Here is a 27939-nt window from a genome sequence, read left to right on the forward strand (position 1 = left end):
CTATGATAATCATTAACTCAAAGTAAACGAAATGTGCTAAAGTTAAGGACATTCTGGTATTGCTTCATAAGTCAAATAGTAACTGATTCATGAACTCACACACACACACACACACACAAAACACATATTGTTTTGAAAGCCTCTACAACATTTGCAGAAAACCTAAGATTGCTCATTGTGTAGCTTGCAAACACCTGGACCTGAAAGTTAAAATTAGGCGGAAATACAAAAACAGCTGTCTTACTATTTTACACACGACCCCTGCCTGTCTGCTTGTCTGTGAACTACTCCTACACTGTCAGGAGCTGAGGAACCAAAACCGTCACACGGGTACATCTTAGGCCCCTGTAGGATCTTACCTTTATCAGATGATATGATGTCATCATGTTGCCTAGCAGCCCAATACCAAGCAGCAGTTTAGCAGTTATACACCTACAAAAGAAACTTAGCATTTTAATTTCATTACAGTAAAATCACATTATATGCACAAATTTTGAATATTATAATGAATATATTATGATCTCATCATGTTGTCAGCTTCACAGTGACAGACTGAAATGACAGTAATGATACGAAATGACAGTAATGCAGGAACTGAACATTGCAGAAGACCCACAAAATGTAATTTCTATAATTTGCCTATGCTTTATTAGATATCCTAAGAGGGTTTTCATTCTCCTGCAGCACCACAATGGTACACGGAGGAAGAGGTATAGGGTCAGTGAATGTCCAGATGATGAGAATCTAGTCGGGAATGAAAATGACCTCTCTCATTTTTGCTTTTCTCAATGTGATTAAGAAAAGTTTGAGTTTTGCTTTTTCATTTATTTTTTTTGTGCTGTTTGCTATGTTAAACACATGAGTTGCATGTCATGAAATGTGCTATATAAATGAAAGTACCATTGCCATGTCATACTGACATACTGGTGGTGGTCAGAGGGCCCTGTGGCGCCAGTGTCCGGCAGCCTCGCCTCTGTCAGTGCGCCCCAGGGTGGCTGTGGCTACAATGTAGCTTGCCATCACCAGTGTGTGAATGTGTGTGTGAATGGGTGGATGACTGGATGTGTAAAGCGCTTTGGGGTCCTTAGGGACTAGTAAAGCGCTATACAAATACAGGCAATTTACCATTTACACACACTACACTGTAAAAACCCTTTCTTATGTAATAGTTTGGCATTAAATTGATTAATCCAAGTGTAAAAACTCCACTAATCTATCAACAGTCTGGGGAAAACACTAGGGGAAGATATTACATGAATGCCAGACAATCAAGTATGATTTTTATGGGGACAACAGTCCAAAGTTTACTGATGCTATTGCACCAACCTTTATTTTACTAAAATTCAACCTTGCAAAAAAGCCCCCAAATCCATTTTTAATTTTAGCAATTGTTAAATATTATATTGAGCTGTGGCATTGAACAAGTTTGAGTACCAATGATGTGGAATCGCAGCAAGTATTATACTAACTGACACATAATTTTCCTCAAAACAAAACCTAATTTTCAGCTTGGTCAGATGGCTGGAAAGTGCATGTGCTTGCTTGTTGGCTCAATTTATGTCAGCTGTTTGTTTGTAAAGCTCTGACTCACTCTCTCTTTATACTGTGCTGCAGCAGCCACTCTTTTCTTTTATTAATTCATCTATTCAAATAATAGTTTAACCTTTCACTGTGGTATTGAATCCTTTATTGTGTTCGGTGTTTGAGCCAGCTGTTACAATGCTGGCACGGGGACAGCCACAGCAGGTTTTGAGGAAAAGAAAATGCCAGACCAACTAAGAAAAACAGAAACATGAGCAGATTTGTATTTGTTGTACAATGTTTCAGTTGCCTTCATGTAAGAATTAACCAAACCTGCTCCCGTTTCAAATACATTAACTGGGTGTGCAATTTTCAATCTAGAGACCAAAAATTCAGTATTGTTCTGATTCTAACCTTTAAAGAAAAATTGTGCAGCTTGCTGCAAATCTTGGCAAACCCATCCTAGTTTTAAAATGGGCCTATATGTAATTCAGGCTATAGTAGCTGCATTATAATGTGTATTGCAGAGTACTGGGCACATTCCTTAATGGTTAATACAGTTTTTAGAAGTTATGGCTTTAGTGACTGTCCAGGCAGTGTGGTTCTCATAAAAACAAGAATAAAAAACATTTTTGCTAGGTCAAGACAACTTTTATTCAGTCTCACTTAGGTACAGCATTTGCATGCATCACTGTAAACAAGATTATTTGGACATGGCTGGATGTATGCATGTCCATGGACACACTGATAAAAGTACAAAAGTAACCAAATGTATCCAAATATAAATATGAAACACAGAGCAGGGAATTCATTAATTCTTTCAAAAAGCTTAAAAGACTCTTTTAAACATGACCAGTTGTGGACCGAAACAGTGAATGATAAAGTTTAAACATATGCTGGAAAACCCAACATGTAACTGGAATTTTATCATATCTGCGATGCAGGTAACAACATTTTTTGAAACATGTATAAAATGAAAGTATCTAGAATAAATCACATTTTATACAAAAAATAAAAAAAATAGTTGTGAGGTGATAAGAGTGCCATCTTCTGCCCAAAACAAGTTATTAAAAACTATATGTGCATGGTTTATAACTACACAGATTAATAATCATCAGATGTACCTGATGTTTGTACTACTACTACCGACCTTCCCCAGTCCCCCAAACCCCTGACAGGCCATCACCCTCCTCCCCCTCCCTTTCTCCCTCCTCCCCACACCTGAAATTCACTGAGGAGATGATGGAGCGGGTCAATGCTGGGCTCAGATCTACCCCCTGGCCCAATCCCTTTTTGTCCCCCATAAACCCCCCACCAGAGCAGCCAAAGGTTCGCCATCGGGCCCCGCCCTCAACAGAGCAATCGAAGTTACATTGCCCAGCCTCGCCCCCCTTAGTTCCTCCTTACCACCTTCGTGCCCTGTCTCCGCAGTCTGATGTGTGATGTGTGGAGGGTCCGGGCTGCGAGGATTATGGCAGTGGTGACTTTTCCCAGGAGAAGCTGGGACCCTGTTTATTAGAAGGTTTTAAAATTTCTGTACTTTTAGGTGACAGAAGGAGACATGTGGCCTGGTCAAAACAAAGAAAGCTACACTCTAAAAGATCTTTAAATATAGTAAACATACCTTGTGTGCCACAGACTGCTCCCAAACACGAGGGGGCAAATAATACCTCTAAAACACTTAAGTTGGCTTTATTAAACGTTAGATCTTTAGCTGGGAAAACATTTTTAATTAATGATTTAATCACCGAGCACAGCCTTGATTTTATGTTTTTAACTGAAACTTGGTTGGACCAAAGTAACAGTGGAGCTGTTCTCATCGAGTCGACCCTCCTAACTACAGTTTTATCAGTGAGGCCAGGGTGAGCAGGAGAGGAGGAGGGTTGCTGTCTTATTTAATGAATCATTTCAATGTAAGCAGCTATCTCCTGGAAGTTTTCAGTCTTTTGAATATGTGGCTTTACAGCTGAAGGCCTGATCCAAAGTTATGTTTCTTAATGTTTACAGGCCTCCCAAATACTGCACAGACTTTTTTAATGACCTCAGTGAACTGCTGTCTGTGATCTGTGTTGATTTCGACTGTGTAATTATTGTTGGGGATTTTAACATCCATGTGGACAACCCTCAGGACAAAGGGACTAAAGACCTGAGTAACACTCTGGGCAACTTTGGGCTGACTCAGCATGTAACAGAGGCCACACATAATAGAGGACACACTCTTGACCTACTGATCTCCAAGGGCCTGAGCATTTCAAACGTTACTGTGTCTGATGTGGGCCTGTCTGATCATTACTGTGTTTTCTTTGAAAGTAAAATCTCAGCCCACACAAATATATCAACAGCAGTGATCACAAAACGGTGTATAACTGAACACAGTAGTGAGATCTTTAACCAGGTCTTCCCATTAACACCTGACCTGTCCAGAGGTTCAGTCAATGAGCTCGTCAATAGCTTCAATGCTAAAATGTTAAATGTTATGGACACTATTGCTCCCATTAAGGTGAAGGTTATCTCTGGAAGGAAAAAGTCTCCATGGAGAAACTCCACACTGGTGAAAAATGAAAAAAGAGAGTGTAGGAAAGCTGAGCGCAGATGGAGAAAAACAAACCTCCAGGTTCATTATGACATCTATAAAGAGAAACTTTACAATTATAACTTACAACTGAGGAGTGCAAGGAGGTCCTACTTCTCTGACATCATCACCAAAAACAGTCATAACGCTCGGGTCTTATTTTCTACAGTTGACAGGCTAACAAACCCTCCTGTGTCAGTGGCAGCTGAACTTCATTCGACCATGGCCTGCAATGACTTTGCCAAATTCTTCACAGAAAAAATCCAAAAGATTAGACAAGCAATTAATACATCAACAGCAGATCCAGGAAATGTACTGTGTCCACTGAAAAACTGTTTAAACACCATCAAACAGTTTCACCCTATTAACAGCAAAGACCTGGAGGACATCTTAGGTCAACTGAACTCCTCCTCTTGCTGTTTAGATGTCCTGCCAACAAGTTTTTTCAAAAGGTCACAAAGACTTTGGAGTCAGACCTGTTACAGATCGTCAACTTTTCTTTAATATCAGGTGTGTTTCCAGAATCACTAAAAACTGCTGTAATTAAACCTATACTGAAAAAGGACAATCTTGACAAGACACAAATGAACAACTACAGGCCAATCTCAAATCTCCCATTTTTAAGTAAGATTATTGAAAAAGCAGTTTCTCAACAGCTCAATTACTTCTTAAAACAGAATAACTGCTATGATGCCTTCCAGTCAGGTTTTAGACAGAACCACAGCACTGAAACCGCTCTGACCAAAGTGTTTAATGACATATGTCTGAACACAGACAGTGGAACAATGTCAGTCTTAGTTTTACTGGATCTCAGTGCAGCATTTGATACAGTTGACCACAACATATTACTCAAACGACTGGAGAACTGGGCAGGTCTTTCAGGAACTGTACTAAACTGGTTCAAAACATACTTAGAAAACAGGAAATACTTTGTATCAATAGGTAACTTCACATCTGAGCAGACAAGTATCACATGTGGAGTTCCCAAGGTTCCATCTTGGGACCCCTTCTGTTTAACATTTACATGCTCCCACTGGCACAGATTATAAAGAACAACAAAATAAACTATCATAGCTACGCAGATGACACACAAATATATATCACAATGTCACCAGGAGACCGAGGCCCTGCACAGGCTCTTGGTAAATGCATTGAGGAAATTAATGACTGGTTGTGCCACAATTTTCTCCAGCTAAACAAAAATAAAACTGAGGTAATAGTCTTTGGTGCAAACGAAAAATGATTACAGGTCACCAGAGAACTTCAATCTATACACCTAAAAACCACAAACCAGGCGAGAAATTTGGGTGTAGTGATGGATGCAGACCTAAACTTAGAAAAACACATTAAGACAATAACAAAATCCGCTTACTATCACCTCAAGAATATTTCAAGGATAAAAGATCTGATGTCTCAACAGGACCTGGAAAAACTAGTCCATGCATTCATCTTTAGTAGGCTTGATTACTGTAACAGCATTTTTACAGGTCTATCTAAAAAATCAGTCAGACAACTACAGCTCATTCAGAACTCTGCTGCTAGAGTCCTCACTAAGACCAAAAAAGTGGACCACATCAGTCCAGCTCTGAGGTCTTTACACTGGCTGCCTGTCCGTCAGAGGATAGACTTTAAAGTTCTGATGCTGGTCTATAAAGCTCTGAATGGTTTAGGACTGAAATACATCAGTGACCTCCTGACCCAGTATGAACCTTCCAGATCCCTCAGGTCATCTGGATCCGGTCTGTTATCAGTCCCCAGAGTCAGAACCAGACACGGAGAAGCTGCATTCAGCTTTTATGCTCCATATAACTGTGGTTAATTCAAGCTTCTATCAGCTACATCAAATTTCTAAAGCTAAGCCTTTTCTGTCCCCCAAGGACCTTGAAAAGCTTATTCATGCATTCATTACCTCTAGACTGGACTATTGTAACTCCCTCTATTTAGGCCTCCCTCACTCCTCTCTTCACCGGTTGCAATTAGTACAGAACGCTGCTGCACGCCTTTTATCAGGTGCCAGAATGCATGATCATATGACTCCAGTTTTAGCCAAGTTACACTGGCTTCCTGTGAAATTTCACATTGATTTTAAAATTCTTTTATTCACTTATAAAATCTTAAATAACACTGCCCCTAGCTATTTAACAGAACTTCTTCATTTGTATAATCCTATAAAAGCACTAAGCTCTTCTAACCAGATGCTTTTAATGCAACCTAAGTCTAGGTTGAAAACCAGAGGCGACCGTGCCTTTGCTATTGTAGCTCCTAGACTGTGGAACAACCTCCCTATTGCCATTCGCTCTTCTGAGACTGTTCAGTCTTTTAAATCTTGTTTAAAGACCCATCTTTTTACTCTGGCTTTGATGTAAGATAGTTTGATTATCATTTGGTTGGTTTCTATGTTTGTCTTGTCTTGCGTTGTATTTGTCTTATTTTATTTATTTATTTTCATAATTTGTGAAGCACTTTGATTAAAACTGTTGTTTTTAAATGTGCTATATAAATAAATTTTGATTGATTTTGATTGATTGATATATCTGGAACAAACTCCCAGAAAGCCTCAGATCAGCTGAAACACTCAGTTTATTTAAATCCAGGTTGAAGACTCACCTATTCTCAGCTGCATTTGAATAAAGCACCAAATCCACACTTAAGTTTAAATTTCAAAACCTACTTTTTAACTACTGATTTTATCTACTGTTCTGATTTTATCTACTGTTTTGATATTTGATTTTATATACTGTTTTGTTTGTTTGTTTGTTTGTTTGCTTGTTTTAATCAAATTTAAATCATGCTTTTTATTTGTTTTTGTTTTTAATGTCTCTGTAAAGCACTTTGAATCACCTTGTTGTTGAATTGTGCTATATAAATAAACTTGCCTTGCCTTGCCTTACTTTAAAGAGCAGTAAGATATGGCTGCCAGTTAATACGAACATTCTGATTTGTTTTTTATTATCACCTTAAACAAAAATCTGTATGGTTACCTTGATTTCATAGCTCTGCCTGTTATCAAAGCCAACCCACTCATTGCCCTTAATGGCATAGGGCACCTTTTGCTCATCAATCCACTTTATGCTGCCTGTTTGGATAAAGGTGCAAATCTGTAGAGAAGAAAATAATACTTCAACACCTTCACACAGTCTGTGATCTTAGTTTGCTCCATTAATTAGTCATTAGTATTAATGGAAAACTTGGTGGTGTAATAAAACTGAACATATGCTGCTTTGTGTTAGCCGACCTCGTAGTAAGACCAAAACCCAGCTTCACGGGTGTAAGGCCCAGCGCTCGCTGGTCCTGTGGCTGTAGCTCCAAGACCATTAGCAGCTGTTGATGTGGTGAATGTGCGTCCATATGTGGGGAAACCGACTAAGAGCTTTTCCGCAGGAGCTCCCTGGTCCCTCCAATATCTCATAGCAAAGTCCTTTGAGAGAGAAAAAAATAGTATATTATATAATGCTATTATTATTCTAATAATATTTTGTAGTGAAATATATATGAATGTTGTTGAAAGTTTCACTCACCACATTGTAATATATGTTATCACCCTGATCTACAGAGCTGCGGTACAGAGGGCTGTTGTGACCAGTGAATGGGTCCCAGGCTCCGTGGTAGTCATAGGTCATGACGTTTATAAAGTCTAGAAACCTGTAAAACATCACCATGAAATACAATGTAACAAAATAATATCAATGATAATAATAAGTAAAATAAGTTAAGAACATGAACATATTTAAAGTAATCAAACTGTAACATTAATACTTCTTTATCAGCATGTATCATTCAACAAAAATCATTCAGTGTATTCACATTATGTAACTACCTCTCTACATCATTTTCTCCATGTTATTATTGTGGTTAGCTATCTAAGCCTTTCACATTAAGCAATGTGTGTATAGTAAATAAAACGGCAGGTAGCTCTTCTCCTCGAATATTTGCTGTCCCTGTGGGACCTGCAGTGTTTTAGTATGAATTAATACTTGCATTTATTGAAGTAACCTCCAGTGCTGCAAAATGAAAAGTGGGATGAAATCTTTAGGACTGGAACTTTAGTGACTTCCTATCAAATAAACTCACTTTGACACATCGGCAATCTCATAGCCGTTGTCAATGTTCCCCTTCCCACCGGCCACTGCAGCTGTGAGCAAGAGCCGTGGTTGTTTGGTCTCAGTAGCTTCTTTTTCAAAGGCAGCAAGCAATTCCTAGACGCAAGAATACAGTAGACAAGGATGATATTGTGCATTCATTTCAGTGAGAAAGCATATTTTATATGTAAAATACATATAAAAATAACAATAACATACTAAAATATAATGTGCATAGTGTAATGTAAGTATACGTTGATTTCCAGACTAACCTGTAAGAGCACTGTGTATCTCTTCTTGTCCTCTGGTGGGCTTCCCCGTGCTCCAGGATACTCCCAGTCCAGGTCAAGTCCATCAAAGCCATGCAGCCTCAAGAATCTGATGCAAGACTGGATGAATGTTTGGCGACTGGCAGGAGTTGAAGCCATGATGGTAAACCTATTGAGATGGAAAGTTTATAGATATATTGAGGTGATGATGAATTTGTTGTTGTTATGTGAAATAATGTAATTCTACAGCTTTGTGATGCTGTTGTCATGTAGACTCACTGTGCAGTGCCAAAGTTCCAGCCACCAACAGCCAACAGAGTCTTCAGCTGGGGGTTTCTGTGATGGATATGTAGAAAAACAGGTAGATTTATAATTAAAAGACCTGAGCTCTTTCCCCGCCACCACGCCACAAAATACAATAACTAAATAACAACAAAAGACTTTAGTTCTTATCAAGGTTATATTTATTTTATCTATGTTAAGGCTTTCCAGGTTGTTCTCGCTCTTGTCGTTAGCTGACGTTTGTACGAGACTTTATTAGCGACAATGAAAACCAGGCAGCATTCAAAGCCTGTCTGTATTTCCTCACCTTGGAGTTCTTATGGATATATTGTCGCTATTAACCTAAAAACACGTTTTAAGGTTATTTGTTATTGATAAATGAGCCATATGAGAGCTAATACTTACTTTAAACAGAATTTAAAATTATTTTTTTTAACTTTAAACAGAGTTTTCTTCGGACCAAGAACTGCGTGTAACGTCACTGGCTGCCTGCTTTGATCTATCAAAGCCTTCTTCGAGGTGGGCGTGGCTTATGGCATGCGAGGCCATAAATAACCCTCCACCATTCCAGTAAAGCTCAGTTCACAAAGCATTTATGCATCAGTTAAGGCAAGTGTAATTTAAGCGCATTTAGTTAACAAAGAGCACACATGTCTAGCACAACTCCAACCACACATCAAATGAATCCCACTTCTCCAATTCACAGTTTAAAAAGTACAGATACAAACTTCAACATGACTACTCCACTCACTTACACCTCAGTGGAAACTTGGGAGTTACTCATCAACCACTTTTTTGGTACAATTGTACCACAGTGGCAATCTCTGGTACCGTTCAAACCAGAGTACTGTGACTTTCATCTGCTTTCCACTTTGTTAACAGACATGCTGAAGTTTACTAAAATGTTAGTGAGATCAACTAGGGAACCCACAGAGAATGGAGATCCAACCTCCATGCAGGCCTCTGAGGTCTGTCTTCAGTCCGTGGGCGCAGACTGCCCTGAGAAAACAGAGGATACAGGAGCAAAGGACAGCATCCTGAATGAAAGCTCTGTAGGTGACCACAGTGATAATGCAAACGTAGAAACTCCAGGACTGGAGGCTCAACCAGCCCTAGACTGCATGGAGAATGGAGATCCAACCTCCATGCAGGCCTCTGAGGTCTGTCTTCAGTCCGTGGGCGCAGACTGCCCTGAGAAAACAGAGGATACAGGAGCAAAGGACAGCATCCTGAATGAAAGCTCTGTAGATGACCACAGTGATAATGCAAACGTAGAAACTCCAGGACTGGAGGCTCAACCAGCCCTAGACTGCATATCTGTGGGTCATTCAAACACACAACTCGAAACACCAGCCACAGTAAAGCCAAAAAGAGCTGTATGAAGAAAACTTCACAGCTGATACAAAAGACTTTGGCAAAACAAAGTCTTGTCCCTGGAAAACCCTGTGAAGCTAGAAGTACCTGAGCTGCACAGTGACACTGAGTCTTTAACTTTTCTAGTATCAGTCCGCTACCTGATTCTCTAGGCAAAAGCTCTGTAGAAGACCAGGAGAAACTCCAGGATTGGAGGCTCAACCAGTTGTAGGCTGCATATGTGTAGACAACTCAAGCTACAGAGATGAAACAGAAAGTCGAGGACTGAAAGATGAGGCAACCCCCAGATTTCAGGGATTCCTCAGTGACAGTGAGTCTTTAACTTCTTCTCAGATCAGTCCACTATCTGATTCTCTGAGCGAGGAAAAGTTGTGTGTCAACAAAGTTATTCAGACAGTGGTTTCAGAGGCCATAGACAACGTCGCCTCTAAACACAAGCTCTTCACAGAGCGCCTCACTCCTGACTGCATTGGTGATCGCCTGCTTAAGAAAATCTGGCCAGAAATTAATGGCAAACATTTGGATCTATCTCCAAAAAGCCTAAAAAATATCCACAAGGCCATTTTAAAGGATCTTTGCAAAACACACAAATGCAAGGAAAAATATTTGATTTTTAGTCTGAGGGAACAGCTTGATAGCATTACTGTTCCAATCTTCACCAAACACCTGCTGGGATTACCAAAAAGAGTACTCAGTGTATCTAAAAACCGGGACGAGTACTGGGAACTTGTGGAAAAATTCACTAGAGATCTGGTAATACACAGTATGGCTGAACTAAATGAGACGACGACATGGCATTCAGGAACAACTGACTTCATTGTACAGAGGCTTAGCCAAAAGATCTGGAACAAAATTTTGTCCAAAATTATAAAATCTCCCTAGAGAACATTGAAGAACTCAGCTTGACAGTATACAATGATCTCCATGAAAAGTGGCATTCTCCAGGACAGTTCATGAAGTTAAGCAACCCAATGGTTGACGACATAATTGTCAATGCTTTCAAAAACATGCCAAGCTGAAGAGACGAAATGTCATCTCTAGGATTTTCTCATTTGCACGCTAAAATTTAACTGACACGTGCGTGTCTTAAAATAGCTTAAAATATTTATTTAAAGTGTGCCATCTCATTGAAATTTAGTTTTAAAACCAGAGTGGTTAAAAATAACCACTCTTTTTCACCTGCCTTCCTTCCCTCATTCCCAACTGGCCGCAGCAGATGGCCACCCCATTCCTGAGCCTGGTTCTGCTGGAGGTTTCCCCTTGTAAAGGGGTTTTTCCTTCCACTGTCGCCAAAGTGCTTGCTCGTAGGGGTTGGAGTTTCTGTGTATTATTGCATGGTCTTGACCTTGCAATAATACACCTTGAGGGAAGTGGGGTTTTTTTTGGTTTGGCACCGTTTCTTAACTTAAAATGTCCAATTACAACAGGACATTTTAAGTTAAGAAACAGCGTCAAAACAAAAAAACAAAACAAAAAATAAATAAAATGAAATAAAATAAAATGAAATAAAAATACATTTTGTGTTTCGTTTCATTTGCTTTGAATTTGCTGAAAATGGAATATCAGATTAGTTTAGTGTGTAAATAAAAAGCCTTCCATCTGGTGTTGTACCTCTCTCTGTCTTTCTGTAACGTAGATCACAAGCCAATATTTTCCCCACGACTCCACCGATCAGCTCGTGTCAATCTGGAGTTTACCTGCATACATCCTGTTCACTCTGTCCGAAGTTTCGCACCTGCTAGTGATTTAGGAAACACCCCCAGATTGCCTGGTGATAGTCACAGTTTAGTGTGGGCAGTAGCCTGCTCAATATAACGTATAATTACGTATATAGCTATAACGTCTCATTACGTTATAACTACATTAGTGTACTTTGTTTCCTTAGCTCAGACCTGCTGGAGATTGCCTTTACTCTCAGAGGACTTATCCGAATTAAAACAGGTCTCTAACGTAGAGCATAGAATAGAACTTTATTAATCCCTTTGGGAGGTCAATTTATTGTTTATTTTTGAGCATGTGGTTTCTTTGTCTGTTCTTCCCATCCTCACTCAACTTTAAAAAGCAGTGCAGCTGCATGGCTGCAGATGTTTGTATGTTCCCTATGTTTGCTAGTACCACTTAATTAAATAACATGAGCTCTTTTTACGCCTCCACCCCACAGAATTCAATAATTAAATAACAACCAAAAAAGTTTCAGTTCTATTTATAGTTCATTTTTATGGCTTTCCACCTCTGACACACCAGGATAAATTCAGCAGCGTGTGAGAAAGAGGAGGACAAAGTCGGGCCAGGCAGCACAAACCTAGAGATGAAGAAGAGAACAAGGGAGATCAGACATGATATAGCCAAAAAATTATTGTGATAATAGATTTTCCTCACATCGCCCAGCCTTTATTTCTAGCACACACTACAACAGGTAATAAGAAATATTTAGTGAAAAAGAGAATACAGGTCAGGTAAAAAAGGAAAGTCAATTTTATTTTTTGAAATAAAACATTTTATTTATCTGAGCAGCAGATTACAGATACTAGTATTAACAAATGCTCCAGTAAACTCTGAAGTACTGATTCAACTTGTTTACTTACATAAAGGTGAAAAGTACAGGCTCTGCAATGTACTCAAAATAGTAAAGAGAGTAAAATTAGATATTTCAATGACATTTCTACTCGCTATTTTTGTGCAAAGCTAACTGAAACTTGCTATATCATAATAATAGAATTATATTAGTACATTAGAATAAACTCAAGTTTTTTCTAAACCAAAACACGCAAAAAACATGGAGACACAGCTTCATGACAGGAATCACAGGAAAAGATTATTTAAGACACTAAGGGAAGGCTGTGGTTTAAGAGGGAAAGCTGCCACGGTTGTGTTTCAGGTTCTGTGTTAATATGTTTGAGTATTGTATTCCTGGGTTTGGTTATCTTTATTTCTTAAGTCTTAGTGATCTTAGTTCTTCTTCCCTTGGTATTTATCCTTGCCTGTGTTAAGTCTCTGTTGCCCATGTCTCCCCAGTCACTGCGTTTTAGCTTATATGTCTAGAGTTGGTGTCCTCTGTCACTACGTCTTCCCTGTGTCCCACCTCTAGTTTTTTTGAATTTCCTCTGTCAAGCTTCCTGTTTTATTTTGATAGTCCTTGTCCTTTGTCAGCATATTCTGTTTTGCTTCCTCCCTGCCTCGTCATGTCTAATTAGGTTCAGCTGTGTCTCCCTCCTGTTGTGCATTTCCCTCGTTACCTTGTGTGTATATTTAGTGTGTGCTTCCTTCTGCTCCTTGCTGGTCTGTCTGCGTGTCGTTCCTTGTGCGTCGCTGTGTTTCTTCTGCCTGTTTCCCCATGTCTGCTGGTTCCTCATCCCTTGCCCATGTTTCCATCCACAGGTTATTTGTTATCCTTAGCTTTTCCCCAGTTTAGGTTTGTTTGTCAGTTTTTTCTCTCTCACCAGACGTGTCAAGAGCATACTAATTGGAGCATAGATGAAAAATGGACAAAAGTGCCCCGTGCTGGGGTTAAGCGATGATAGACAGACACACTTGAATACAACCAAAGGCAAGCCCACCGGACCCTCTGGGGCCCCTACTTTTATAGGTAGTGGTCTACTACACCCATCCTCTCTAAAATTCCTTGATCTAAATTTTCTTGATCTCATCTCTGGCAGGTGGTCAACTCTGCAAAGTCAGTAAATTCCAGTTCCTTTGTTCACCACCATTAGCAGGTCACTCTGACCTGAAAGACTTTAGGGCACAGGTACCATCTGTCTTGCACTATGAAACCTTTGATGCTGTGCCAGACATGGTATCCAAACACAAACCTTACTATATTGATTACTTGGGCTCAGATCACCCTATGTGTTATTAGATAAATGCAGGACTCCCAAAATAGAGTACATGAAACATTAAATGAGAAATGTAATGAAGTGTCACATGGTGCCAACCTACATGACGTATAGTTCGACTTGAGATAACATTACACACTTCAGTGTTACATACTGTTTCATTGGGGTGGGGGGTTATATAAATGAGTTATGATCATAAACTTACTGATTAATTAATGATTTCTGAGTAAATAATGATTATACTCTTAACATATATTGTTTTCAACCTGAAACAGGTCAAAGGTCATACTCATGAAATCTATACATGATAAATGTTGGATATTTCTATTTTGTTCTCATGTGTCTCTGGTAAAAGTTGTTTATATGGCTTCTTGTCCTAAAATTAAGCTTATTTACTAAAATAAGGCCAATAATTGTGATTTCTCACAGGTGAACGAAGGATTAGCAACACATCCCTGGCCTGCAGGCCTTCTCTATAATAAATTCACTAAAAACATTGAAAACAGTTTGTAGTGACCCAATAAAATACAGTGCTACTATTTTCTACATGTCACAAACAGAACTTACATTGATCTCCACGTTTCCCAGCCCATCCCCCAAACCCCCTCTTTTCCCTCTGTCTCATCAGAATGGTCAGCTGTATCCCAATTCAGGGTCTGCAGCCTTAAAGGCCGCACTTTAAGGCCGATTACGTCACAGCGACGCGACAAAGGCTGCTCGAAATGCGGCCCTCAAATGCGTCCTTCATTTCCCTGAATTTTAAGGATGTGGCGGTGTAGACGTCGTGGCCCAACATATCCCAGAATGCATAGCGTGGCGGTTGGTGTGGATAATTTTGCCCTCCAAAAAAACGGCGGAAGAGGGGCGCCCGAAGAGTAAACTCTTAAAAGTAAGTACTGAATATTATGTCACTTATTTATGTGCAAATGTTTAATAACAAAGAACATTAAAACATTGCTGTTGGCCACATGTCGGCAAAGTTATGTGACATTAGCGATATTTGTACTAACTTGGTTTTAAAGCCTTTACTTTAAAATATACGCCGTTCAATAGTTGACCTTAATCTGACAGAGAATGTGATGATTTCATGGATATTTAAAGTAAGCACTGAGAGAAATGTAGTAATGCCAACATATTAAAAGAACAATATTTGTCTCTTATATATAATACATTTATATATACAGTGTCAAAGGAACCTGTCTTTGAGTGAAGATTTAAGGTGACAGGAAATATAAATAAATGCAGCTTGAATCTTTACTGAAGCTCAGTATTTGAAACAGAGTTCATTCACTGCTGTAATAACTAATAATGACTGAAATAATAACTTTAATATTGGCCATATTATATTTACATTACCAAAGTAAGATGACTTTAGTCTCATGAACAACAGTAGGTAATTGTTATTTACTAGCTAATCTTAAAATGACTGTTCAGTACAGAAATGAAGCCCAATAATCATAATTTCACAGTCCCGTGGTCTCAGTCTCAGATACTTATCAAATCAAAGCTCATGTAGAAACAAACAAACACATGAACAAAAGGTTTTCTCCTTCGTTTCTGTCAAATAATGCTGTATGAAACGTTTCTAGCTGTTAGTATCATGCTTGCTAGGCAACCTGGGCAGCGCGACGGAGGATAGACCGTCCCATTTCACAAGTCTCGCACTTCCAGCCTTAGCAGTCTTTGAGTACGCGGCCCTTGTGGACCGTTAAGGCTGCGTACTTTAAGGCTGCAGACCCTGAATTGGGATACAACCGTCTGTCTGCCAGTGTGTGGCAGTTTAACGACTCCGCGACTCCACCAATCAGCTCGTCTCACGTTCCCTTTTGCTAGTACATCTTAATTAAAAGACCTGAGCTCTTTCCCCGCCACCACGCCACAAAATACAATAACTAAATAACAACAAAAGACTTTAGTTCTTATCAAGGTTATATTTATTTTATCTATGTTAAGGCTTTCCAGGTTGTTCTCGCTCCTGTCGTTAGCTGACGTTTGTACGAGACTTTATTAGCGACAATGAAAACCAGGCAGCATTCAAAGCCTGTCTGTATTTCCTCACGTTGGAGTTCTTATGGATATATTGTCGCTATTAACCTAAAAACACGTTTTAAGGTTATTTGTTATTGATAAATGAGCCATATGAGAGCTAATACTTACTTTAAACAGAATTTAAAATTATTTTTTTTAACTTTAAACAGAGTTTTCTTCGGACCAAGAACTGCGTGTAACGTCACTGGCCGCCTGCTTTGATCTATCAAAGCCTTCTTCGAGGTGGGCGTGGCTTATGGCATGCGAGGCCATAAATAACCCTCCACCATTCCAGTAAAGCTCAGTTCACAAAGCATTTATGCATCAGTTAAGGCAAGTGTAATTTAAGCGCATTTAGTTAACAAAGAGCACACATGTCTAGCACAACTCCAACCACACATCAAATGAATCCCACTTCTCCAATTCACAGTTTAAAAAGTACAGATACAAACTTCAACATGACTACTCCACTCACTTACACCTCAGTGGAAACTTGGGAGTTACTCATCAACCACTTTTTTGGTACAATTGTACCACAGTGGCAATCTCTGGTACCGTTCAAACCAGAGTACTGTGACTTTTATCTGCTTTCCACTTTGTTAACAGACATGCTGAAGTTTACTAAAATGTTAGTGAGATCAACTAGGGAACCCACAGAGAATGGAGATCCAACCTCCATGCAGGCCTCTGAGGTCTGTCTTCAGTCCGTGGGCGCAGACTGCCCTGAGAAAACAGAGGATACAGGAGCAAAGGACAGCATCCTGAATGAAAGCTCTGTAGGTGACCACAGTGATAATGCAAACGTAGAAACTCCAGGACTGGAGGCTCAACCAGCCCTAGACTGCATGGAGAATGGAGATCCAACCTCCATGCAGGCCTCTGAGGTCTGTCTTCAGTCCGTGGGCGCAGACTGCCCTGAGAAAACAGAGGATACAGGAGCAAAGGACAGCATCCTGAATGAAAGCTCTGTAGATGACCACAGTGATAATGCAAACGTAGAAACTCCAGGACTGGAGGCTCAACCAGCCCTAGACTGCATATCTGTGGGTCATTCAAACACACAACTCGAAACACCAGCCACAGTAAAGCCAAAAAAGAGCTGTATGAAGAAAAACTTCACAGCTGATACAAAAGACTTTGGCAAAACAAAGTCTTGTCCCCTGGAAAACCCTGTGAAGCTAGAAGTACCTGAGCTGCACAGTGACACTGAGTCTTTAACTTTTTCTAGTATCAGTCCGCTACCTGATTCTCTAGGCAAAAGCTCTGTAGAAGACCAGGGAGAAACTCCAGGATTGGAGGCTCAACCAGTTGTAGGCTGCATATGTGTAGACAACTCAAGCTACAGAGATGAAACAGAAAGTCGAGGACTGAAAGATGAGGCAACCCCAGATTTCAGGGATTCCTCAGTGACAGTGAGTCTTTAACTTCTTCTCAGATCAGTCCACTATCTGATTCTCTGAGCGAGGAAAAGTTGTGTGTCAACAAAGTTATTCAGACAGTGGTTTCAGAGGCCATAGACAACGTCGCCTCTAAACACAAGCTCTTCACAGAGCGCCTCACTCCTGACTGCATTGGTGATCGCCTGCTTAAGAAAATCTGGCCAGAAATTAATGGCAAACATTTGGATCTATCTCCAAAAAGCCTAAAAAATATCCACAAGGCCATTTTAAAGGATCTTTGCAAAACACACAAATGCAAGGAAAAATATTTGATTTTTAGTCTGAGGGAACAGCTTGATAGCATTACTGTTCCAATCTTCACCAAACACCTGCTGGGATTACCAAAAGAGTACTCAGTGTATCTAAAAACCGGGACGAGTACTGGGAACTTGTGGAAAAATTCACTAGAGATCTGGTAATACACAGTATGGCTGAACTAAATGAGACGACGACATGGCATTCAGGAACAACTGACTTCATTGTACAGAGGCTTAGCCAAAAGATCTGGAACAAAATTTTGTCCAAAAATTATAAAATCTCCCTAGAGAACATTGAAGAACTCAGCTTGACAGTATACAATGATCTCCATGAAAAGTGGCATTCTCCAGGACAGTTCATGAAGTTAAGCAACCCAATGGTTGACGACATAATTGTCAATGCTTTCAAAAAACATGCCAAGCTGAAGAGACGAAATGTCATCTCTAGGATTTTCTCATTTGCACGCTAAAATTTAACTGACACGTGCGTGTCTTAAAATAGCTTAAAATATTTATTTAAAGTGTGCCATCTCATTGAAATTTAGTTTTAAAACCAGAGTGGTTAAAAATAACCACTCTTTTTCACCTGCCTTCCTTCCCTCATTCCCAACTGGCCGCAGCAGATGGCCACCCCATTCCTGAGCCTGGTTCTGCTGGAGGTTTCCCCTTGTAAAAGGGGTTTTCCTTCCACTGTCGCCAAAGTGCTTGCTCGTAGGGGTTGGAGTTTCTGTATTATTGCATGGTCTTGACCTTGCAATAATACACCTTGAGGGAAGTGGGTTTTTTTTGGTTTGGCACCGTTTCTTAACTTAAAATGTCCAATTACAACAGGACATTTTAAGTTAAGAAACAGCAATCAAAACAAAAAACAAAACAAAAAATAAATAAAATGAAATAAAATAAAATGAAATAAAAATACATTTTGTGTTTCGTTTCATTTGCTTTGAATTTGCTGAAAATGGAATATCAGATTAGTTTAGTGTGTAAATAAAAAGCCTTCCATCTGGTGTTGTACCTCTCTCTGTCTTTCTGTAACGTAGATCACAAGCCAATATTTTCCCCACGACTCCACCGATCAGCTCGTGTCAATCTGGAGTTTACCTGCATACATCCTGTTCACTCTGTCCGAAGTTTCGCACCTGCTAGTGATTTAGGAAACACCCCAGATTGCCTGGTGATAGTCACAGTTTAGTGTGGGCAGTAGCCTGCTCAATATAACGTATAATTACGTATATAGCTATAACGTCTCATTACGTTATAACTACATTAGTGTACTTTGTTTCCTTAGCTCAGACCTGCTGGAGATTGCCTTTACTCTCAGAGGGACTTATCCGAATTAAAACAGGTCTCTAACGTAGAGCATAGAATAGAACTTTATTAATCCCTTTGGGAGGTCAATTTATTGTTTATTTTTGAGCATGTGGTTTCTTTGTCTGTTCTTCCCATCCTCACTCAACTTTAAAAGCAGTGCAGCTGCATGGCTGCAGATGTTTGTATGTTCCCTATGTTTGCTAGTACCACTTAATTAAATAACATGAGCTCTTTTACGCCTCCACCCCACAGAATTCAATAATTAAATAACAACCAAAAAGTTTCAGTTCTATTTATAGTTCATTTTATGGCTTTCCACCTCTGACACACCAGGATAAATTCAGCAGCGTGTGAGAAAGAGGAGGACAAAGTCGGGCCAGGCAGCACAAACCTAGAGATGAAGAAGAGAACAAGGAGATCAGACATGATATAGCCAAAAATTATTGTGATAATAGATTTTCCTCACATCGCCCAGCCTTTATTTCTAGCACACACTACAACAGGTAATAAGAAATATTTAGTGAAAAAGAGAATACAGGTCAGGTAAAAAGGAAAGTCAATTTTATTTTTGAAATAAAACATTTTATTTATCTGAGCAGCAGATTACAGATACTAGTATTAACAAATGCTCCAGTAAACTCTGAAGTACTGATTCAACTTGTTTACTTACATAAAGGTGAAAAGTACAGGCTCTGCAATGTACTCAAAATAGTAAAGAGAGTAAAATTAGATATTTCAATGACATTTCTACTCGCTATTTTTGTGCAAAGCTAACTGAAACTTGCTATATCATAATAATAGAATTATATTAGTACATTAGAATAAACTCAAGTTTTTCTAAACCAAAACACGCATAAAAACATGGAGACACAGCTTCATGACAGGAATCACAGGAAAAGATTATTTAAGACACTAAGGGAAGGCTGTGGTTTAAGAGGGAAAGCTGCCACGGTTGTGTTTCAGGTTCTGTGTTAATATGTTTGAGTATTGTATTCCTGGGTTTGGTTATCTTTATTTCTTAAGTCTTAGTGATCTTAGTTCTTCTTCCCTTGGTATTTATCCTTGCCTGTGTTAAGTCTCTGTTGCCCATGTCTCCCCAGTCACTGCGTTTTAGCTTATATGTCTAGAGTTGGTGTCCTCTGTCACTACGTCTTCCCTGTGTCCCACCTCTAGTTTTTTTGAATTTCCTCTGTCAAGCTTCCTGTTTTATTTTGATAGTCCTTGTCCTTTGTCAGCATATTCTGTTTTGCTTCCTCCCTGCCTCGTCATGTCTAATTAGGTTCAGCTGTGTCTCCCTCCTGTTGTGCATTTCCTCGTTACCTTGTGTGTATATTTAGTGTGTGCTTCCTTCTGCTCCTTGCTGGTCTGTCTGCGTGTCGTTCCTTGTGCGTCGCTGTGTTTCTTCTGCCTGTTTCCCCATGTCTGCTGGTTCCTCATCCCTTGCCCATGTTTCCATCCACAGGTTATTTGTTATCCTTAGCTTTTCCCCAGTTTAGGTTTGTTTGTCAGTTTTTCTCTCTCTCACCAGACGTGTCAAGAGCATACTAATTGGAGCATAGATGAAAAATGGACAAAAAGTGCCCCGTGCTGGGGTTAAGCGATAGACAGACACACTTGAATACAACCAAAGGCAAGCCCACCGGACCCTCTGGGGCCCCTACTTTTATAGGTAGTGGTCTACTACACCCATCCTCTCTAAAATTCCTTGATCTAAATTTTCTTGATCTCATCTCTGGCAGGTGGTCAACTCTGCAAAGTCAGTAAATTCCAGTTCCTTTGTTCACCACCATTAGCAGGTCACTCTGACCTGAAAGACTTTAGGCACACAGGTACCATCTGTCTTGCACTATGAAACCTTTGATGCTGTGCCAGACATGGTATCCAAACACAAACCTTACTATATTGATTACTTGGGCTCAGATCACCCTATGTGTTATTAGATAAATGCAGGACTCCCAAAATAGAGTACATGAAACATTAAATGAGAAATGTAATGAAGTGTCACATGGTGCCAACCTACATGACGTATAGTTCGACTTGAGATAACATTACACACTTCAGTGTTACATACTGTTTCATTGGGGTGGGGGTTATATAAATGAGTTATGATCATAAACTTACTGATTAATTAATGATTTCTGAGTAAATAATGATTATACTCTTAACATATATTGTTTTCAACCTGAAACAGGTCAAAGGTCATACTCATGAAATCTATACATGATAAATGTTGGATATTTCTATTTTGTTCTCATGTGTCTCTGGTAAAAGTTGTTTATATGGCTTCTTGTCCTAAAATTAAGCTTATTTACTAAAATAAGGCCAATAATTGTGATTTCTCACAGGTGAACGAAGGATTAGCAACACATCCCTGGCCTGCAGGCCTTCTCTATAATAAATTCACTAAAAACATTGAAAACAGTTTGTAGTGACCCAATAAAATACAGTGCTACTATTTTCTACATGTCACAAACAGAACTTACATTGATCTCCACGTTTCCCAGCCCATCCCCCAAACCCCCTCTTTTCCCTCTGTCTCATCAGAATGGTCAGCTGTATCCCAATTCAGGGTCTGCAGCCTTAAAGGCCGCACTTTAAGGCCGACACGTCACAGCGACGCGACAAAGGCTGCTCAAATGCGGCCCTCAAATGCGCGTCCTTCATTTCCTGAATTTTAAGGATGTGGCGGTGTAGTAGGCGTCGTGGCCCAACATATCCCAGAATGCATAGCGTGGCGGTTGGTGTGGATAATTTTGCCCTCCAAAAACGCAGGAAGAGGGGCGCCGAAGAGTAAACTCTTAAAAGTAAGTACTGAATATTATGTCACTTATTTATGTGCAAATGTTTAATAACAAAGAACATTAAAACATTGCTGTTGGCCACATGTCGGCAAAGTTATGTGACATTAGCGATATTTGTACTAACTTGGTTTTAAAGCCTTTACTTTAAAATATACGCCGTTCAATAGTTGACCTTAATCTGACAGAGAATGTGATGATTTCATGGATATTTAAAGTAAGCACTGAGAGAAATGTAGTAATGCCAACATATTAAAAGAACAATATTTGTCTCTTATATATAATACATTTATATATACAGTGTCAAAGGAACCTGTCTTTGAGTGAAGATTTAAGGTGACAGGAAATATAAATAAATGCAGCTTGAATCTTTACTGAAGCTCAGTATTTGAAACAGAGTTCATTCACTGCTGTAATAACTAATAATGATTGAAATAATAACTTTAATATTGGCCATATTATATTTACATTACCAAAGTAAGATGACTTTAGTCTCATGAACAACAGTAGGTAATTGTTATTTACTAGCTAATCTTAAAATGACTGTTCAGTACAGAAATGAAGCCCAATAATCATAATTTCACAGTCCCGTGGTCTCAGTCTCAGATACTTATCAAATCAAAGCTCATGTAGAAACAAACAAACACATGAACAAAAGGTTTTCTCCTTCGTTTCTGTCAAATAATGCTGTATGAAACGTTTCTAGCTGTTAGTATCATGCTTGCTAGGCAACCTGGGCAGCGCGACGGAGGATAGACCGTCCCATTTCACAAGTCTCGCACTTCCAGCCTTAGCAGTCTTTGAGTACGCGGCCCTTGTGGACCGTTAAGGCTGCGTACTTTAAGGCTGCAGACCCTGAATTGGGATACAGCCGTCTGTCTGCCAGTGTGTGGCAGTTTAACGACTCCGCGACTCCACCAATCAGCTCGTCTCACGTTCCCTTTTGCTAGTACATCTTAATTAAGCCATGTGAGAAAGACTTTATGCTATATTTCACAAGTCCTCGTTCTTCATGTCATGCAATGTCATCCTAGTCTTTTCATTTTCTCCCAATTTTTTATTCATTTAACTTCACAAATCCTAGGAAAATGTTGCATTAGAAACCTTCACTTCAGAAATGGTGTAAACAATGATGAGTCTTTTCTAGTAATTCTTTGTGGTCCGAGGTGGCAGAAGTTGTCTTAAACCTGGGTTGTTTTTGTTCAGTAGGGAATGACTCTTCTGTTTATACAAACAGGTTGAATTTTTATAGGCCTGAAAAAACCACAGTACTGTTAACTTGATTTTATATCTCAGTAATGAGTCAATTTGCACCCTCTTAAAACAGGTTGTATGAGGATACAGTGTCCTAATTTTATTCTTTCTTGTGATGTCTCATTTAATAAAATCAAAATGCTGACTGCCAAAAGCTCAACTTGAGCTTGATTCCACAAATCATTCTCTGACACGTCTGCCTTTTATATATGAACACAGTTTAAACTTTACCAAATTTGATGCAAAACAAATAAACAACAACAAGAATGCTACATTTGGCGAATGGTGGGTGTTTCATTAAAAAGGTTTCTTATCCTGGTATAAATACATTTTATAACAGAAACTAATATAAGTTTCTTTAGAAACACTTAGTACGTATAAAGATTTTTAGGATATGAGAATCATCACAAGAATGCAATAAAAACAGTGGCAAGCTCGTAGAACATTATATATATAATAGTTATCATATTTAAATGTGCAGGTATCTGTATTGGAAACACAGACAGTCGACACTTCGTTGACCTGACTAAAAATATTTATCGGTTTTCCCCAGCTTGGTTTAAGCCAGGTGACCCTGAGAGGTGAGAATTCAGCAGCTTTTAATACTGACAAAATATATTTTGCCAAAAATGGCTGCAGACCTCAATTTAAAATTGAACAAATACAGTAAGAAGAATTCCACGTGCAGTGATTATTTCTCAAGAAATACAGATCATGCAGCATGAATAGAAGAGGGGAATATGTAAAATACTTTGTTGTTCCAGGTACCATGAATCTTTTTTTTTTCTTTGTTTCTCAGATTCCATGGCATCAATGAAAGGATTTCCACTAAGAACTACGAGGAGATGATCGTTTTTTACTTCAATTTGATCCAGAACTGTGACATTAGGAAGCTCCCTGAGCCCCACAGCTCGGTCCATGAACTCTAAGCAATTGACACATTGGTGATAAGATGAACACATGAATAGCATACAAAATGCACGGATACTGCACTAAATAACTTTTGCATTATAGAATCAGACACTACAATTTTGCTAATTTCAAAGTGGGATGTACTTTTATCTTTTATGTGGACTACTGACTCTTTTCAGTGATATGTGACTAGATAGAGCACTGACCTTTCTGCAGTAAAATCACTGTGAATGCGCTATCTAGAATTTTGCATTCAAGATTAAGTTTTGGTGCTATATGCAGACTGATGCACTATTTTTTTTCTGAACTTTATGGTGGTATAATATGATACAATTAACCAATTATTAAATATTTTTCTTTGTGGGACAGTGATAGTAGTGCAGTCATAAAGATACATTTCATGGCTTTTTGATTTGGACTGCTCATAATGAATGGTACAAATGGCAGCACTACCTACAGGGATGCTTAACTTGAATCAAACACTGGACTTCATGTTCAAAGAATGCTGTGTTTTACTGGCTGACTCATTAAAATGATTCCAGATTTGTAAATGTGATTGAGTCTGTGCACAATTTTAGATGGGATGTTGTCGTCAACCCGAGTCTTGTGTCACCTAGGATTTTCAAAATTATTCCATACTTGCATGTACTAAAAATCTCAGATGAGTCTGAATCCTGGCGACTTTGGTCTAACAGAATTTTCTATAATATTTTATAGTGAAACACAAAATGAAATTCCCTTTTAAATGTGTACTATATACAGTACATATGAGCAATTTTACCACAGGTTCATTTAAAAAAAAAATGTCTTTTTAAGAATAAATAACATTTATGAAAATGTGTAAGCCTTATCCAAGTAGGAAATTTTTACTTACAATAAAAATGGCTTTAATTTAGAGCAAAGCAGACAAGAGGATAGAAAGTTAAGCAGTTATTAATTGAAGCAAATGACACACAAGTGGTTTTGCACAAATTTGCATATTACCTTTGACAGATGGAACATAATGACCTTCAAAATTAAACTGCATTAACCCAGCAGCCAAAACATGAAATCTTGAGATGCTTAAAATGAAGGTCATAAGCGATTGAAGATTTTGACTCAGATTTCACAGTGGATTTCTACTTTTTTTAAATTAAATAAACAAATCAGTAAATAAAATATGTTGCAAATATGATACAAATTAAAACTCATGCAAATTCATATTAATTTGAAAAAACTGAATGTTCAATCTGCAAATACAAAATACAGTTTAAAAAAACACTTAAATTTTTCATTTTTGAATTTTAATTTTATGGTTCATTCTTATGGTTTTTCCCTATCCCTTTATGGTTGAGGTTTCGATGTCAAGCTGGTCTGTGGGGTCTACTGGCGTGATTCCTGCATGTGGGAATGTTTGAATATTAGTATCTTGAGGAACATTAACGGTAGTCATACGCAAAACCTCAAAGCACAAGAAGGTTTGCAAAAAGAAATTAGTCATCTAATAAAGACTTGATTGCACAACACACCATAAAAGGTGACACTACAAGATGATTAGATAACATATCTTTACAACTTTACCACCCTGAATATGGTAAATGCTTTAAACAGAGTTTTGATTTATCCTACACCAGAAAACAATACAGATACTTGAAGTGAGGGAACACCTGTCCATTCAAATCCCTGCCAGAGTCCATACAAAAGTGCTCTGAAAATTGATTTGGGAAACTGAACTGGGATGAAGAAACCACTTGGACAGGTGAGGTAATGAGCTATATCTGAAACCACCTATAGAACAAATGTCAAAATAATTTGTTTTGTATCTGAAAAGCTTAAAATGAGTTGACACAAAATAAAAATAAATATAATTAAAGGCCCCTAAAAGTTCTGTGCTGTGATCTAAAAGGTGTGCTTCCTATTGGCCAATAATACAGAGGCAGTAGTTGCCCAATGATGCGAGGTTTGAAAATTGCAGGTGGCACTTCATCTGTCTTCTCTCATTAATATATAAGAAGAACCTAATATTGTAGCCTCCTGAGGGCAGTGATCTCTTGGACCATGGACAGTTTTGCATGATGGAAGGAAAAGACTGAACAGTTAGCAGTGCTGCTTTTATTGTTGCAGTTATTTGTTCGTCCTCCATAGTTGTGTAAATGTGATGCATATTTTCAACTGAATACACATACATCGAACAGTGTTAAGTTTAGCATGCAATGGTCTACCAAGACTGAGATTACTGTGGCAATGACAACTGGTCAGAGTTCATGTTCAGTTAATGTGTAAATGTGAAATTCAGATGGCAACTTTTCAATCTTATCTACACAGAAACAGTGGGTCTTGCTTCACAGTTAGCATCCTCAGATGAATAATGTAATTATAATCATATTTTATTTCATACGTTGCAAAACCTGGATTGGTTCACATAAGGATTAGACTCTGAAAGCCAAAACTCAAAAAAATAAAATTCAGATGAAGGACATGCATTTGTGTTTAAAATGATCAAAACTGTCCAAATGTGACATAACATTATAGTGACCCATATGGTAATAAAAACAAGCTGAAACCCCAAACTCTGAACAAATAGTCCAGAGTCTCTAGGGCCAGTCACAGCACTTACAACTTTCTCGAAAGACTAAATTAGCTGGGCAGTTTTGGATCCACGTGATGCCATTGGCACAGTTGTAAAAAGAACCTGGAGCATCAGGTTTGGCATAGAGCCCACCAATTTTTGTAGCACAGAAGTTGTCAGTGGTTGTAGTAGCGATTGATGGTCTGGGATGAGGCAAAATGCGATCCTTATTTGTTGATGTCTCCTGATTCAGGTTGGTGTGAGCAGTTGGAAGTGGAGGAAGATCTGTAGAAACAATAGCTATAAAGTTATGATAATAATAATAATCACAAGAATCATAAATTACTATTATTACTTATCAGTAAGTTAAGTTAAATGCAATTAAAGGAGTTAACGTTTAGTTAATATAAAATAAAAAAATTATACTACATAAAAATAATGCTAAATTAGGGTGCGCAAATTAATAATCAGTTAATAATTAAACGTTTGGTAGTGTGCATGTTAGTAGCATACAAGCTCTTTATTAGTCAAAGTTGTTAATAATGCTAACAATAAAATTCTTCGCAAAACCTAAAAAATTTGTAATTAAAGCTGTTGTACATGGATGTAGACGCCTATAGTCAATACTCTTTGATAGCCCTTAATAACTGCAGTTGTTTCTTATGAACTGCAAATGTTAATAATGTTCAGATAACCTCCTATTAAATGATGGTCTCTAGAATGTGTTTCCATTTGCTCCTTGTTCTAAAGTGAGCTGTAAGTCATTAGAAATTTGGCACTTGGCACACAAAGGCTCCGTACAAGTTTTTCCTCTTTACACTTCCCTGTTGCAATTAATATGTCCTTTTCTCAGGTGTTCCAATAAACCTTAATCAAATTTAGAGTTATACACCCATTTTATTCTAATATTTTTTTAATGGACAACTTTAGACATTTTAAAATGGTATTAAAATATTTTTACACGTTTTTTTCCTTATTTTTTTTTTCTAAATGCTCAGAACAGATCTCCTCCGTAAACTTTCTGTTTCTTTCAGCTGACCAGCTTTCGGTTTGTAAAAGGCCAGAAAGATATTCAACAGTGTCTCTCTGTTTCATATTATACAGACCCTGTCTGGGTTAATAAGTGTCAGTGTAATAGTAGCTTTAGAGTGTTTGCTGTGAGTGAGAATTTACATCACAAGTTCAAAGATTTAACCAGTATTCATTTGGATACATTGAACACTTGTTTTGTGTTTTATTTATAAAAAAAAAGGATCATCCTCGAGTGCTTTTATGACAGTATGACCAGTCTTTTATTGAGAAAGAGCAAATAATGTTAGGATTGTCACTTAGGATTGTGCTGTAGCCTTCTTACGTATTTCATTTAACAGTCATTAGGAAACTATGATAGAATACAGTTATCCCAAATAAGGCATTAACAGCATTTATATTGACTAATTGGAAAATATGCATACTAATAAGT

At 38.4% G+C, this 27939-nt stretch overlaps 1 protein-coding gene, 1 long non-coding RNA gene and 1 pseudogene across 3 annotated transcripts; 1 reads left to right on the plus strand and 2 right to left on the minus strand.

Moving 5' to 3' along the window:
* Nucleotides 1–27939, minus strand: part of LOC116321861 — a 42409-nt pseudogene that overhangs the window by 10953 nt on the left and 3517 nt on the right.
* LOC116310959 (acidic mammalian chitinase-like) lies at nt 403–8793 on the minus strand. Of its 2 annotated transcripts, none has more exons than XM_039603988.1 (7): nt 8721–8777; nt 8445–8610; nt 8165–8289; nt 7612–7735; nt 7329–7511; nt 7075–7191; nt 403–432 (listed from the first exon to the last, which is right to left on the minus strand). In XM_039603988.1, exons 2-7 carry the CDS (start codon nt 8598–8600, stop codon nt 418–420), a joined length of 720 nt encoding a protein of 239 aa, XP_039459922.1. In that variant the 5' UTR covers nt 8601–8610; nt 8721–8777; the 3' UTR covers nt 403–417. The 2 variants fall into 2 exon arrangements, with proteins under 2 accessions (XP_039459922.1, XP_039459921.1); XM_039603987.1 differs by lacking the exon at nt 403–432 and adding an exon at nt 2157–3029 and having other exon boundaries at nt 8721–8793.
* On the plus strand, nt 8467–9281 carry LOC120435085. The gene is made up of 3 exons (XR_005609509.1): nt 8467–8604; nt 8715–8802; nt 9170–9281. It is a non-coding gene; the product is annotated as an uncharacterized LOC120435085 (long non-coding RNA).

This window comes from Oreochromis aureus, linkage group 20 (genome assembly GCF_013358895.1).
Source record: "Oreochromis aureus strain Israel breed Guangdong linkage group 20, ZZ_aureus, whole genome shotgun sequence".
Lineage (NCBI taxonomy): Eukaryota > Metazoa > Chordata > Actinopteri > Cichliformes > Cichlidae > Oreochromis > Oreochromis aureus.